This window comes from Cryptotermes secundus, unplaced genomic scaffold, assembly GCF_002891405.2.
Source record: "Cryptotermes secundus unplaced genomic scaffold, Csec_1.0 scaffold6, whole genome shotgun sequence".
NCBI classification, from domain to species: Eukaryota; Metazoa; Arthropoda; class Insecta; order Blattodea; family Kalotermitidae; genus Cryptotermes; species Cryptotermes secundus.
Window position 1 is genome coordinate 1,932,559 of NW_019725001.1, and position 16,467 is coordinate 1,949,025.

The 16,467-nt window shown below is 38.3% G+C and overlaps 1 protein-coding gene across 3 annotated transcripts in view; it reads right to left on the reverse strand.

The window, feature by feature from the left end:
- The window catches only part of LOC111863134 (WD repeat and HMG-box DNA-binding protein 1), a 63,327-nt gene that overhangs the window by 10,037 nt on the left and 36,823 nt on the right, over positions 1-16,467 (reverse strand). For all 3 annotated transcript variants that reach the window (XM_023849175.2, XM_023849174.2, XM_023849173.2), the window contains exons 9-10: positions 6,626-6,750; positions 5,250-5,482 (exon numbers count right to left, since the gene is read on the reverse strand). In XM_023849175.2, the coding sequence (XP_023704943.1) occupies positions 5,250-5,482; positions 6,626-6,750 (358 nt within the window). The remainder of the gene's footprint in view (positions 1-5,249; positions 5,483-6,625; positions 6,751-16,467) is intronic.

The window sequence follows — 16,467 nt, forward strand, 5'->3', positions numbered from 1 at the left end:
GACCCGTAATACCATAGAATTCCAACTTAGATAATAAAATCTTGTGATTGACACAATCAAAGGCCTTTTTCAAATCACAAAATATTCCACCCACATTATGGCCAGCATTTAGGGCAGTTAAGGTCAGGTCAAACAATTTATTAATGGCCTTTTCAATGGAAAATTTCATTCGAAATCCAAACTGTTCATTGGCTAAAATACTGTTGATAGTCAAATGATGACAGAGTCTTACAAACACCACTCTCTCAAATATCTTCGAAGAGGAAGTCAATAAGGATACAGGCCTATAATTATTGATAAGATTTTTATCACCATTTTTGTATATAGGTTTTATCTCAGAGAATTTTAGCCTATCAGGAAATATACCGGTAGCTAACGATCTATTTATTATGTATGTTAAGGATGAGGTAATAAAATGTTTACAACTTTTTAATACTTTGATAGGGATCTCTTCATACCAAGTAGAATTGGTCATTTTCAATTTGTCTATAATTTTTTTCAATTTCATTTGTTGTCACATAACTATGATTGATCGGAGGGAAAGTGGTTGTAATTATATTAGTTAAATATTCATTAGCCTTATTACATATGTCAAGTATATCACATTTTTTAGTGTACTTTTGGTAATGGTCTCCGCTATTGATAAAAATATTTATTGAAGGATTCGGCAATCATTTTAGAATTGACATATGATCTATCGGGAGCACTCAAGTTTGGCATAATTTCATGACAGGGTTTCCTCCCAGTCAATGATGTAACAATATTCCAAGTGGTTTTAGTTCTATTATTGGAGTTTATAATTAGTTTATCATAATATGAACATTTGGCTTCCATAATATTTCTAGATAGATCTTTACAGAACAGCTTATAGTAAGTTTGTATATGAGGGTTATTACTCTCCTTACAGCTTAAATACAAATGTCTTTTCCTGCTGCATATAGTTTTAATACTAGGTGATATTCATACTTTAGTATCAGTATGAGGTCTAGTAAGACATTTGGGAAAACTATTACAAAAGTGTCTTAAGAAAATGTTTAAGAACGCGTTGAACACAGCGTCCACTTCATTATCAAATACTTCATTCCAAAGTTCATTACTAAGATTATAATTAAAATTTAACAAGGAATATTTGTCAATTTTTCTTATCATTCATGAACATTTAACATAAGGGCGCACAGTAATGTCATGGATCAATATTAATTGCGCATCATGATCAGACATACCATTATACATAGGTGATAATTTAAATCTTCCCATTCTGGAGTAATCAATAAATATATTATCGATAGTTGATTTAGAAGTATTGGTTATTCTTGTAGGGAAGTTAACAGTGCTAAAGAGATTGTAAGAGTTTAATAGGGAATTGAGTTGATTCTTTTTATGATTATCAGTGAGGTAATCAATATTGAAATCACCACATATAATGAATTCAGTTTTTGATGTGTATAATGATTTGAGCACCTCATCCATTTTGAGTATAAAATTACTAAAATTACCGGAGGGGGCTCTGTACACAGATAAAATATAAACATGTGATGGTTCATGTCGACTTTTTCCTGCACGAAGTTCTATATCAAATTCTACACAACATTTATCAAGATTTACAGCAACAAATTTTATATAGTTGAGAACAAATATACATGTTCCACCTTTCATAGCATTATTTCTACAAAAACTGGCCCCAACCACGTAATTTTCCATTACAGTGTTATAGATTTTGGCATACTTTAGATGGTGCTCGCTAATACAAATGATATGTGGTAGCTCAGGGTACAAGAAACTTAGCAGTTCATTAATTTTAGATTTCAAACCACAGATATTCTGATGATAGATATTTAAAAAATCTGTTGAGATACATGATTTACCACTTTTACTATTCATTCTATTTAAGTGTGATAAATTACAGCAATCTTGGTTACTAAAAATACTAGTTGGGTTTAACTTTCCCATAAAAAATCATCTGTTTTTGTTACCGGTTTTTTCCTAATACGTTTACGCTTGTTACCTTAATCAGTATTCTGTGGTAAAGTATGACTGGCAGTAGAAGAATGACTAATTAACTGGGCTTGAAGCTCATAATAGCCAACTGGTATAATATTGCTGCTCGAATTACTTGTCTTTTTTAAAAGGGAAAAAATAAGATGAGCCAGATTAAGAGAAACCATCTTTTTTCCTCGGCCATTCAAGTGAAGCCCATATTTAGTATAATAATGCCTATTTTCATCTATTTCAAGAACACTAAGATGAGAGAACAGTTTACCCAATTTAATTAATCTTCTATTAAATTTGGTGATCTCATTATTAATACTGCTATTAGCACCTTCTAAGTCATGTCTAGTAGGAATTGTTAATAAAACCATCTTTGTGTGAGTAGTTATCTTGATAAAATCAGTGAAATCGCTAAAAACCTCATTTAATTCAACTCTGCCTACGTCATTAGATCCAGAGGAAAGAATAATAAAATCACTAAGTCACTAATCTCATTAGTGGTTTGTTCTAATATACTCTTTGTTCCCGCTCCAGGTTTGATAAAACCACTTACTTGAAACTGGTCATTCAGATAAGTTTTTATATTTGCAGAATACCTTCCTATAAGCAGCACTTTGTTTCTTGTCGTTAGGAATACTATTCCTATTATCTAACAATTTAGTATACAAATCATTTAAAGCACTTTGGGTAAGAGATGCTTCATTGTTCTTGAAAGCAATATTAAAGTCCCTAGTTTCCGAAACATAGCCATTAATTATAGTTGGAATTTTATTTTTAGGTTCCGCATTCTCATTCTGAGCATGCATAAGATCATTTATCTGCTGATTTTTCCCTTTCCTATGTATTCTGGGGTCACAATAATTTATAATATGTTTGTTTTGTGCCATTCCTTCATCATAGTAACTCTTCCCTTTTTGTCTCAATCTAACATCTTTAGTCATACGTAATGTTTCTTCATTTACAAAGTTACCTTCTCTTATATTCTCCACAGGCTGCCTGTTTTTTAAATATTCGTTCCCCTTCACAGCCATATTTTCTGCATCAACCATAACCTCAGATTTTGTGTCACCTGCTCCCAGTTCGTTATATAGTAATTTGTTTATTAATTGCAACGATCTTATCTCTCTAAGAGCTTCTTGATGATTCACTTCACTAACAACGCATTTAGAACATTGGGAGATCTTATAAACCTCCTGATTACACCCATTTATCGCGTCTTGAGAACATCGCGCTAGAACAATATCCTCCATTTCTCTGACCTCTTTGTGAAGTAACTCCATTATTTTTTTGGCAGATTTTAATTCCATTTGAGTCATTTTTAGTTCTAACTCAAGTTCAGAACAGCTAATACATGTTACATTTGATCCATTACTATTCTCGTCCAAAATTGCAGAGCTGCTTATTTCATACATCCGACCGTCCACCATGTTTCCAGTGTTTCAGATATGAGTACCCACTAGAATGAGCACTTTAAAAAATTTTATAAATTTTCATAATGAGGTTACACTGTACTTGCTAAAACATTCGTCTTACATCTGATACCGCCTCATTCTTTTGTAAGAATTTATATTTACTGCTTCCCAGACATTTCCCAGCCACATATAGGTTTCTGTTACATTAAACAGCTATTATAATAAATAATTATGTAACAAAGTTCATCCACTTAATTGGCCTCTCTGTAAAGCCTGCATAAAATACAAACACTGAATTCTTCTACTGAGCAGTAATATAAATTACCCATATACCTGAATTGTGTTTATGTACTGAGATTACACCTTCCAGAACTTGGTGGATAAAAGTGACATTTGAAGTTTGGAATCAATATTCAAGGTGAAATTCCTATTTGTTCAAGTTAAATGAATTGCATGCTTGCAATATCAAATTATATTATAGTGTATTAGTGCGTACTATGAATATTGAGGGTCAAATAATTATGTACCTTTATCTGTTGAGGTGANTGCGCAGACTTGATTTTCAGGAAGAGAAAAAAGTCGCACGATGGTAGGTCCGGAGAATACGGTGAATGTTCCATCACTGGAATGTTGTTTTTTGCCAAATACCTCTTCACAGATAGCGCGTTGTGTGCTGGCGCGTTGTCGTGATGAAGAACCCATGAGGCATTCTTCCACATGTCTCGTCTCCTTCGTCGCACACGTTCATGGAGGGTCGTCAAAACATTTTTATAATAAACCTGATTGACAGTCTGACCTTCAGGCACCCAATCAATGTAGATTACCCCCCGGATATCGAAAAAAATAATCGTCATTGCTTTGAATTTGGACTTGCTCGTGCGCGCTTTCTTCCTCCTAGGGGATTTGGGGCTCTTCCGATGCATGGATTGTCGTTTAATCTCTGGATCATATTGAAGAATCCAAGTTTCGTCACACGTAATTACGTTTTGGAAGAAATCAGGATCATTTTCAATGTTTTCAAGAGTGTCAACACAGCGATTCACTCGATGTTCCTTTTGCTGGGGGGTAAGGATTTTTGGCACCACTTTAGCACACGCCTTTTTCATGCCCAGATCGTCATGCAAAATCTGTCTTAACACTTTCCTTATTGATGATGGTAAGTTCAGAACTTGCTCGAATGCTCAGTCGACAATCTCTTTGAACAATTCTAGTGACCTTCTCCACATTCTCTGGAGTTTTCGCAGTGGGAGGACGGCCCGATTTTGGATCGTTCCCGACGTTTTTCCTACCCTCCATAAACTTCTTAAACCACTCGAAAACTTGCGTGCGAGATAGACACTGATCACCATATACTTCTGTCAACAAATTGTAAGTTTCAGTGGCAGATTTTCCAAGTTTTGTGAGGAATTTGATGTTAGCACGTTGTTCTGCATTAGCACTCAGCATTATTCCGACGGAGCTCAGAAACACGATCCGCTTCTAGCACTGGTCGCGGCCAGACTAATCGATGCACGTGAATGAAACTTTGTGTGACGGTAGAGGGAAGTCCAAGGGTCAATGCCCTACCCTCCTCTTCGTCATCGACGTGGCCGGAAATGAGTCATAAAAGTAATCCGGTTTCTTTATTGCCGCACCTTGTAGAATACCCATATACCTGAATTGTGTTTATGTACTGAGATTACACCTTCCAGAACTTGGTGGATAAAAGTGACATTTGAAGTTTGGAATCAATATTCAAGGTGAAATTCCTATTTGTTCAAGTTAAATGAATTGCATGCTTGCAATATCAAATTATATTATAGTGTATTAGTGCGTACTATGAATATTGAGGGTCAAATAATTATGTACCTTTATCTGTTGAGGTGATGACTGCTCTGGAGTAGAAGTGTGCTTGCTTTTGTTGGACAAATGTTGTGCAAATGAAGCACCAAGATTTTCCAGACCTCTGCCACTTTCTGCTTTGGTAACTGACTTTTTAAATGGATTAAGTCTCTTCTGGCTCAGTGGCATAATGGGTTTTATCTCTGTCCAAGTCGCATTTCTCTTTTGTTTTGCAGCAGCTAGAAACACGTTCTCTGACTCTGGGTTATGGGAAGAAAGCATCACGATGACTTAAAGAAATGCATATGGCCTAAATCACTAAATCTGGTAATGGGATTTTCATTTTGTTAGTACATCATATGATCTCTGGATGTGGATAATAGGAATTTGGTTACAGTGAGGCTCCAGTGCAATGTAGGAAGTTATATTTATACATGATTAAACCATTCTTGCATATAATCACTTCATCACAATACTTAAAATAGTCCAGCTAAACAAGGAGTTCCAAAAAACATCTATATGAAATGACATTATTAAAATCAGAGGACAAATGAGAGCATAATATGAAAATTAGCCTAAATCAGTGATATGCACAGCCTAGGGGAATTCAAATATCTCTGGCAGGTACAGAAAACAACCTTCTGAAACCTCTTGAAATCACTGGATTAAACAGATCTGTGATGCTAATTTTTATGGAGATTCATGATACTGTATATAATGCTTGTGCATGTCTGACGGAGCCAGGGCAGCTCTCAGTCAGTACTGCAACTAGGCTACAAGACGGATGACAAGAAAATTAGGGTCAAATCCAAAGAGGGACAAACTTTTTTCTGTTCTCCACAGCATCCAGACTGGTTCTATGGACTATCCAGCTTCCTATACAATTTGTATCCAGCAGCAATTTCCTCAGGAGTAAAGAAACCACAGTATGAAGTTGACTATTGACACCTTTCACCGCCAAGGTCAAGAATGCCAACTACCTCATACGTCTTCTTGGTGTGGTGTTATGAGCAGGAACTTCACTTTATATAAATTTTGACGTTTCCATACAAGTGACTGTTTTGACCATGAATTTATGGGTTGCAATATTTCTAATCTCATAGGAAAACACTGATATTTCAGAGGAACATGCAAGGGTGGAACCAGTTGCAACATGTTCATCCAAAATGCTGATTTTGGCCTATAAGACCACACAGTGTCACAAGCCAGAAGATTATAAGCTCAAGGGTTCAAAGAAGTCCATTGGCCATGACTGTAAATAAAAGTAATATTAACCTTAGAAATTCGTAAGCATACATGCATATTAACAAATTTTACATAAATACATATATAAATCATACAAGGCACTATTAATTACTATACTCGTAATGAGAATTTAGGGTGATATAAAGCCATCTTTTTACCTGTAGATGTTTTGGTAGGATCTTCTGCATGGCCATTTACTTCAGTACTATCTTGATTCCAGCTTTGCTCATGAGATATACCTTTAGAAGACAGTAAAGTTGACTCCATTCCATCTGACATGTACCTAATAGAAGCATGACATTGCATTAAAATGTGGTAGAATAAAACAAGATGTAAAAAAAAGTACAGAAATCGCTGCAGGGGGCACGTGGTAGCATAGTTGGTTGAGGCACTATGCTACAAGCCAGAAGGTCGCGGGTTCAAGTCCCGATGAGATCACGGGATTTTTTCAAGTGCCCTAATCTTTCCAGCCGCACTATGGCCCTGGGGTTAACTCAGCCTCTAACAGAAATGAGTACCAGGAATATTCTTGGGGTAAAGGCCGGCCGGCATGTAGGGCTGACAACCTTGCTGCCATCTATGAGCCGATTTTCTAGACAATGTGGGGACCTCAACAGCTCACAACCCTATGGGCCTTCACGGCCTGCTACAGGGATACCTTTACTTTACTTACAGAAATCGCTGCAGTAATTCACAAATAAAGAACAGGAACTGAAGCAGCATGACTAATTATCACAACATCTCATATATGTGCAGGTCTGAGGCTTCTTGAGAACTTTCGTAACAAGGTAATTCTTTATGGTGAGGAGTTCTTAGCCCCACGCTCAACCCCCAAGCTGGACGACCACCCCTTGTCGGCTGTCCACGACTACTTATTCAACATATCCGCAGCTTCCTTCCAAACCTGGAGGGCGTCTCCTCCATCCGCAAACTGAGGACGTGCCATGCCGTGGTGACAAGGAACCCACCATGGAATGTTTGAAGTATGTACAGGGCAGGTTCGCTCAGGGCAGTGGTGGAAGAAATCTTAAAATATAAGTTAGATTTAGTGGGGTTACAGGAGGTCAGATTGGGCGGAGGTAGCATCCCATCAGCAGGCAAATATATATTTTTCTATGGAATGGGTAATGTAAATCATGAATTAGGTAAAGGTTTTTTTCGTATGTAAGAGAATCATATCAGCAGTTAAGAGGGTAGAGTTCGTTAGTGATAGGATATCATATATAGTACTACAAGGTCGCTGGTGTGATATCATCATTATGAATGTTCACGCCCCAACAGAAGATAAAATTGATGACAGATTCTACAAAGAACTAGAACATGTATTTCATAAATTCTCGAAGCACCCTATGAAAATTTTGGTAGGAGATTTCAATGCCAAAGTAGGGAGGGAAGACATTTTCAAACCAACAATTGGGAATGAGAGTTTGCATGAAATTAGTAATGATAATGGGGTTAGAGTAGTAAACTTTGCCACATCAAAAAATCTTACTGTCAAAAGTACAATGTTCCCACATCGTAACATCCATAAATTTACTAGGACATCTCCTGATGGGAAGATACACAATCAAATCGACCGTATTTTGATAGATAGGAGACGGCATTCAAGTATACCTGACGTCCGAACACTGAGGGAAGCAGATTGTGATACTAACCACTACCTGGTGGTGGCAAAAGTTAGGGAAAGACTGGCAGTGAGCAAACAGCAGTATCGTGTTGAAATCTCAAATAGGTTCACGGCTTTGGAAAACTTGGACACTGAGGTGGATGTTAATAAAGCTTGGGAAACTATTAGAGAAAATATAAAAATTTCTGCCAAGGAGAGTCTAGGTAATTATGAACTGAAGAAGCATAAGCCATGGTTTGATGAAGGATGCTCAAAATTATTAGACCAAAGAAAACAAGCCAAATTGCAATGGTTACAGGATCCAAGCGAGTTAAATGGGGATAACCTCAACAATATAAAACGTGAAACCAGCAGGCATTTCAGGAATAAAAAGAGGGAATATCTGAACGATAAAATTGATGAGCTTGCTATGAACAGTAGGAACAAGAACATTAGAGACCTGTATAGGGGAATAAATACTTTAAGAGGGGTTACCAACCTAGCAGTAACTTAGCGAAGGATGAGAATGGTGATCTGCTTGCAGAATCCCAACAACATTTTGAATAGGTGGAAGAACTACTTCTCTCAGTTATTGAATGTACATGGGGTCAGTGATGTTAGGTAGACAGAAATTCATACAGCAGAGCCGTTAGTATCCGATCCTAGCCCTTTTCAGGTTGAAAGTGCTATTGCAAAATTGAAACGGTATAAATCGCCAGGAAGTGATCAAATTCTGGCAGAACTTATTCAAACAGGAGGCAAAACATTACGTTCTAAGATCCACAAGCTATACTTCTATTTGGAATAAGGAAAAATTGCCTGATCAGTGGAAGGAGTCTATTATTGTACCAGTTCACAAGAAGGGTGATAAAACTGACTGTAGTAATTATCGGGTGATATCACTGCTATCAACTTCATATAAAATTTTATCCAATATTCTTCTCTCAAGGTTAAGTCCATATATAGATAAAATTATTGGGGATCATCAGTGTGCGTTTCGAAGTAACGGATCAACTACAGATCAGATCTTTTGCATTCGTCAGATATTGGAGAAAAAATGGGAGTACGATGAGACAGTACATCAGCTATGCATGGACTTCAGGAGAGCCTATGATTCAGTTAAGAGGGAAGTACTGTACAATATTCTGATAGAGTTTGGGATACCCATGAAACTAGTTAGGCTGATTAAAATGTGTTTAAACGAAACATACAGTAAAGTCCGTATTGGGAAACATATGTCTAATACATTTCCTACCCAGAATGGTCTAAAACAAGGAGATGCTTTATCACCACTCCTTTTCAACTTTGCTTTAGAATATGCCATTGGGAAGGTCCAGGGAAACCAGGTGGGACTGAAATTAAATGGGATACATCAGCTGTTGGTCTACACCGATGATGTGAATCTACTGGGCAATAATGTAGATACCATAAAGAAAAACACAAAAACTTTAACTGATGCAAGTAAAGAGGTTGGTCTAGAAGTAAACAGAGAGAAAACTAAGTATATGTTGCTGTCTCATCACCAGAATGCAGGGCAAAATCATAACATGAAGATAGCTACTGCATACTTTGAAAATGTGGCACAGTTCAGATATTTCGGAACGACCATAACAAATCAAAACCTGATTGAGGAGGAAAATAAGAGGCGACTGAACTTGGGTAATGCTTGCTATCATTTAGTCCTTAACCTTTTGTCTTCTTGTCTGCTGTCCAAAAAAACATAAAAAATTAGAATATACAAAACCATACTTTTGCTTGTGGTTCTGTATGGGTGTGAAACTTTGTCTCTGACATTAAGGGAGGAACATAGACTGAGGGTGTTTGAGAAGAGGGTGTTGAGGAGAATATCTGGACTGAAGAGAGATGAAGTGACAGGAGGATGGAGTAAATTGCACAATGAGGAGCTTCATAACTTGTACTTTTCTCTATGTATAATTAGAATGATCAAGTCAAAAAGGATGAGGTGGGCAAGGTATGTAGCACAAATGGGGGAGACGAGAAATGCATATAGGATATTTGTGGGAAAGCCAGAAGGAAAGAGACCACTGGGAAGACCAAGGCATAGATGGGTGGACAATATTAAAATGGATCTTAGAGAGACAGGATCAGATGATATGAATTGGATTGGTTTGGCTCAGAATAGGGACCAGTGGAGGGCTCTTGTGAACATGATAATGAACCTCTGGATTCCATAAAATTGTGCGAAATTCTTGAGTAGCTGCAGAATTGGCTGCTCCTCAAGAAGGACTCAGTTCCATGAGTAAGTACATTTCATATATGCATTTATGAATGATCACAGCACTCTCTTAGGCCTTACAGAAGTCAGTAGTATTTTTTCATTATTTATTATACAGAGAAACTTTGGGAGCTGGAATAGCGTAGTCGGTACAGCAATTGGCTATGGGTTGGAGTTCGAGTCTCTGGAGGGTCAAGAAGTTTCTCTTCGGCACATGAACCAGACCAGCTCTGAGGTTAACCCAACTTGCTATCCAATGAGTACCAGGGGCTGTTTCCCCAGGGGATAAAGCGGTTGGGGCATGAAGATGACCACTCAATGCCAACTAGTGCTGAGGTCAAGAAATAAGTGGATTTATACATCCACACCCCCATGCACCTTCATGGTATAGTGCTTAATTAGTTAAGAACAGGGACAACTTTACCTTTTTACCATTAAAGAGAAACTTTGAAGAAATGTCAAAATTACATTTTTTTAATATGTGAATCCTGGAAGAACTTCTCAAATTAGGGCATGGCTCCATCATTCCACCAGCTATCCTAACATTCTATGATACAAAGTGGGCGATTTGCAGGCCATCCCATCAAGGGTTAGTGAAAGAGCGATAACCACAGAACCAAATGAACAGGGGTGTGTTCACAATCATAACATGAAAGTTCTGACTGTGACAAGATTATAACATATCTCTCTTGTCAGAAGAGGGTCAAGCGTTGGGTGGAACAAACAAAAAACACTCAGCAAGTAACACTGCACTCAAGACCAATCTGACACACATACAGACAAATTTTCCTTCCTTTTCATCACACATTAACATTTTTGAGAGAAGAAACATCAGTTATGGCAGAACAGTCAAACATAACAAGTCTTTGTAAGTTTTGAGGTTTTCATGGCGATGACTATGAAGAAAGTAGTCTTCTTGGTTTTAACCGATGTCGGTTAAAACCAAGAATACACAGCGCCAGATCCCAGAAGACGACTTTCTTCATAACAAGTCTTTCTTTTTCACATGTTGGATTTAACAATTCTGAGCAGCTTCCTCCTCCTGACTTCACATGATACTATAAGAACCATAAGTCTTGGAAACTGAAGTGGTCAGATCATGAGAGAAATGTCTACCAGTGAGGGGCACTCCGTGGAATGAAGCCACTGGGAAACCAAGAACAGATGGAAAGATTTTTAGGATTTCAGGAAGTCAGTTGTTGTGATATGAACTTCTCAATAGTAGTTTTGTGATGGTGATACTGAACCTTCCTTCTTAATGTTTTCCAGTAGTCACATTATTATACGAGGGGAAGTCAATAATTATCCGCAATGCAGTTGCATTTGTGTTTCTGTTGACAGCACTGTTGTTTTGCGCACCATCGCCATGCATGATTTCCTTGTCATTATTTCTGCACAGGTTTGATGTTGCTAGGTCAGTTCCATCGTCGCTGCCTTGCCGTTAATCATGGCTGCTCCGCTTTCAGTTTGTACCAAAGAAGAGCGACGTTCAGTGATCCGGTTTTTGAGGTCGGAAGGTGTATCAGGGGCCGCAACCCATCAAAGACTTTCAGCACAATACAGAAACAGTGTTTTGCCACAATAGAGTGCCTACGAATGGATTTAAAAATTAAAAAATGGTCGCACAAGCGTTACGCATGAGGAAGGAGCCAGACGACCATCCACAGCCACAAATGAGGACAACGTTGAGCGTGCACGTGACATGGTTCTGTTAGACAGATGAGTGACTACTGATGAAGTGGCAAATCGTCTGCAAATTAGTCCTGGTTCTTCCTACGAAATCATCCACAACAGACTTGGGTTTCATAAAGTCTGTGCAAGATGCGTCCCAAAACCACTCACAGTGTTGCATAAACAAATGCGCTTGGACATCTGCCAACAACATTTGGATCGCTATGGTAACGAACGTGACGTCTTCTTAGACAGAATCATCACTGGTGACGAAACACGGATCCATCATTGAGAGCCGGAGAGTAAACGGCAGAGTATGGAATGGAAACATTCACAATCGCCCAGCAAGAAAAAGTTCAAAAGCCAACCATCCGCAGGAAAACTGATGCTTAGAGTTTTTTTTGGGACTCACATGAACATTATCAGGAGAGGGGCACAACAATAAACAGTGCTTGTTACAGTGAGATGCTTACTGACAGGCTAAAGCCTGCAATTTGAAGCAAACGCTGAGGACTACTGTCGAAAGGCGTTGTGTTGTTGCACGACAATGCCCGTCCACATACTACTGCCCACACTGCTGAAACCCTCTGGAAACACAAGTTTGGTGTAATGGCTCATCCTCCATATAGTCCTGATCTCGCCCCTTCTGACTACCACTTGTCTGGTCCACTTAGAGATGTATTAAGGGGCCGTCGATTCACCTGGGACCAAGAAGTGAAGGAAGTGGTGCATGCGTGGCTCGCTGCTCAGCCGAAAACCTTCTTTTCTGAGGGCATCAGGAAGCTTGTGCAACAATGGACCAAGTGTGTTGAAAAGCAAGGGGACTATGTTGAAAAATGATGTTAATGTAAGTTTTCTATTTGTATTGAAATAAAATTTATAGCTACATTGCGGATAATTATTGACTTACCTACATACATTCCTGCAGCTAGGATGTGAACGTGATTTAAATACCTGCAGAGCCACTAAGTGAATCGTTTTTCCCGCATTATTTGTGCATAAAGTGTACTTACCAGTACAATATACGAAGACAAATTCAACACTTTGTTGGGTTGTATGACATCAGGTTTGTGGAGAGGGGCAGTGGTGCTTCATTGGCGCAAGATGTCCATTGCTCTCTAGTGCAAAGTATACACGTGGTCTAAGAATAAAGTTCGTGAACTCATTGCGGTAAAAGTACTCACTTTGGGAAGCTATACACTGATGTCAGCACCTAGTCCACCCTTCAGAACAATTTGGAACTGGTTTTGTGGAATGGCCTTCAGAGCTGCTGTCACCAATGTCAATAAAATGCCTTTCTTCCAATATTTCTTTGCTTCAGGAACAGAAAAGAGTCACAGGAGGCTAGATCCAGTGAACAGGTAGGGTGTTCCAGCATTGTTATTTGTTTACTAGCTAAAAACTCCCTCATAGACAGTGCTCTAATTCAAGCTTCAACGTTCTCATGACAGCACACTAAAACACACTCAGGCAATAATAGATGCCACTCAGAAAGAAACTGCCATAGGTCAACAACAACACAGCTGTAAAACACTGATACGCCATCATCACCAAACTATACTGAGATTTCTGTCCACTGTTGCTACGGTGGTGAGTTCAAGAACTTTATTGTCAGACCTCGTATTGTTTTCTTCTGATATCTATCACTTATTCTTCTATGTACACAGACAATAAAACCCAAGAAACTATGTGACCTACACTAAAACCTTTTGGTGACATCTTTTGAAACATTACCCAGGACACAAGGCTAGTTGAGTTATACAATTCTTACAACTGAAATATGTTCCTTTTCTGACCCCGTTGACCTCCAGTGCTGCACACAAGGCAGTCTTTGTGTTTCTTTGTGTCATAATGGTAGAGGAAGTGAGGCACTTTATTTAGTCTCTCTTCTCTGTCTGCTGTTCCTGGATGACCTCCTTCTTGGGATGCTCATGTCATCTACTAGATTTTCAACAAGAGCTCGTCGATACCTAATATGGACATCTGGCATCACTCCCATCTGTGCTTTCTGGCTATAGTAAAAAATGTATGAATTTACAATGCACATTTCCAGGCACCAGAAAAAGAGTTTTTCCACCACTTCAGAGATTTCTGAGTGAAAGCATATGTGGCACACTAATGATCACTGTGGTCTTCACCACCCTTAAGCTCTGCAAAGCCAAGTACACAGATTGGCTATTGAATTTCTTTCTGCTGCACCCTTTTTCTGAATGGTCACCATTTTCATGTGTCATATGCAGACATCATGAGCACCACCTTCTTGTCTTCCCAGCCCATTATCAGGATGTTCCCACTTCTGTAGGCATAAATGTCACTACTCTTTCATTTCCTTCATGGCCCCCTGCCTCACTGGTTTTGGACTGCCAACTCTACCAGCAATAATAGCCCCTGTTGTGTGACATTTTTAACTGTCCAATTCTTGGATCGAGTGAACACTGAAACAATATCTGTCAGTGAAAACTTGGTAGCCTTCAACACCCGACATACTGAGTTCTAGTCTGTCCATATTCTTTAAGTAAATGGTTTTCAGAGTACGGCAAGTTACACACGTCACCTGTAAGTTTCTGCAAAATGGAATTATACTGTGAACATAACCAGCGTCAGTTAGATAACACAAATAATCTGACGTGCCACTTTGTTGGTTTTTTGGATTACAAACTTTGAAAATTATTTTGCCCTGTTGAGTCATCTACGAGTACTGCAATATTTTTACCTGGCACAAAATATTTCTGAAACTCTTACTCTATATGTTCTATCACCCCATGTACTTTCTTTGTTCTTTTGATAGCCTGATTGCTTTCTTTGGTGGTATCATTTCCCACATGCATCATCCAAAATATCTGTACAAAGTGATCTCTATAGACATTACCAAAAATTTTATCTGTGCTGTCCACTCACTGGACTAGTGCTCTTTCATGTCGGGTAAAAACAGACGGGAAGAAGAAATTTCCAATTATAGACCAATTTCAATCCTGTCCATATTTTCTAAAATTCTTGAAACGTTAATGCATAACAGGGTTGTGAGTTTTTAAATAAATTCCACTTGATCTCAGATGCTCAAAATGTCTTCAGAAAGAATAAATCTACTTTTACTGCATTCCAAATTTTTATTGATGAAATTCGGAAAGCTTTAGATAATAAACGATTCACCTCGGGCATATTTTTAGATCTATCAAAGGCTTTTGATGTTACTAATAATAATCTACTGCTTGCGAAACTGGAGCTATATGGGCTGAGAGGGATAATTCATGCATGGATGAGTTCATATCTATCTGACAGAACTCAGTCTGTTGAAATTCAACATGTGGATCAAAAGACCTCTAATGTAAAGACATTTACTTCATCACTCAAGGCTATAAAACATGGCGTAGCTCAAGGTTCTGTTTTGGGACCACTATTATTTTTATTGTTCATAAATGATTTACCCCTAGCTATTCATAGCATTATTTGCTGATGATACAAATATACTACTTACTGACAATAATCTTTTATCATTAAATGAAAAAATCCTATGTTAGGAATCAATTAGAAAATTCGATTCATGAAAATCATCTCATAAGAAACACGGATAAGACTACAGTATTATTTTTTCAGGGAAGACCTACTCCAATCTATAGACCTGTTTTTTGCTTAAATAATAAGGAAATAATTTACCGTATTTACGCATGTATAGGCCGCAGCACAATTTTCAGACAGAAATTATAGAAAAAATAATTTTCTTGGAATATTATTTCAGGAGTAGAAATTATTCTGAAATTTGGCAACGTTTAACATTCCTAAGTTCGCAACTAGTGAAAATAACGGTACCGCTCGGAACAAAGGCATTGCGGGGGAGAGTTATAACCTTTTCGCCTTTACTTGACTTGCCTGGTTAGTTCTGAGTGAAACATGGGTCGAGTAAGAGCAGGTTATATGCCTAAATTTAAACTTCAAGTGGTGCGTTACGCACAAGAACACGGAAATCGAGCAGCAGGGAGAAAATTCGACGTTGACGAAAAAAATGTGCAAAGATGGATACTAACGAAAGATGCCCTTGAAAAAACGTCACAAAACGACAATCTTTCCGCGGAAAGAAAGCTAAATTTCCAGAACTTGAAAATAAACTTTTGCGATACGTGCGTAATACACAGGCAGATGGATTTTCAGTGTCTGTGGAAATGATTAAATTTGAAGGCCTCAAAATAGCGGACAGAATGAAAATTCCTCGTAATGAATTTAAGGGAAGTTATGGATGGGCAAGGCGCTTTATGGCCCGACATGATCTTGTAATTCGGCGACGGACGTCAATAGCGCAGCGCCTTCCCGACACATACCAGGAGAAACTGCTTGCATTTCAAAAACATGTCCTGAAATTAAGAAAGACGCACAACTACACCATGGAAGCTATTGGAAATGTTGATGAAACTCCTGTGTTCTTTGAAATGCCGGGTGAAAGTACAGTGAACAAAGCAGGCGAAAAAACAGTGCATGTGCGGACTGCAGGAGCA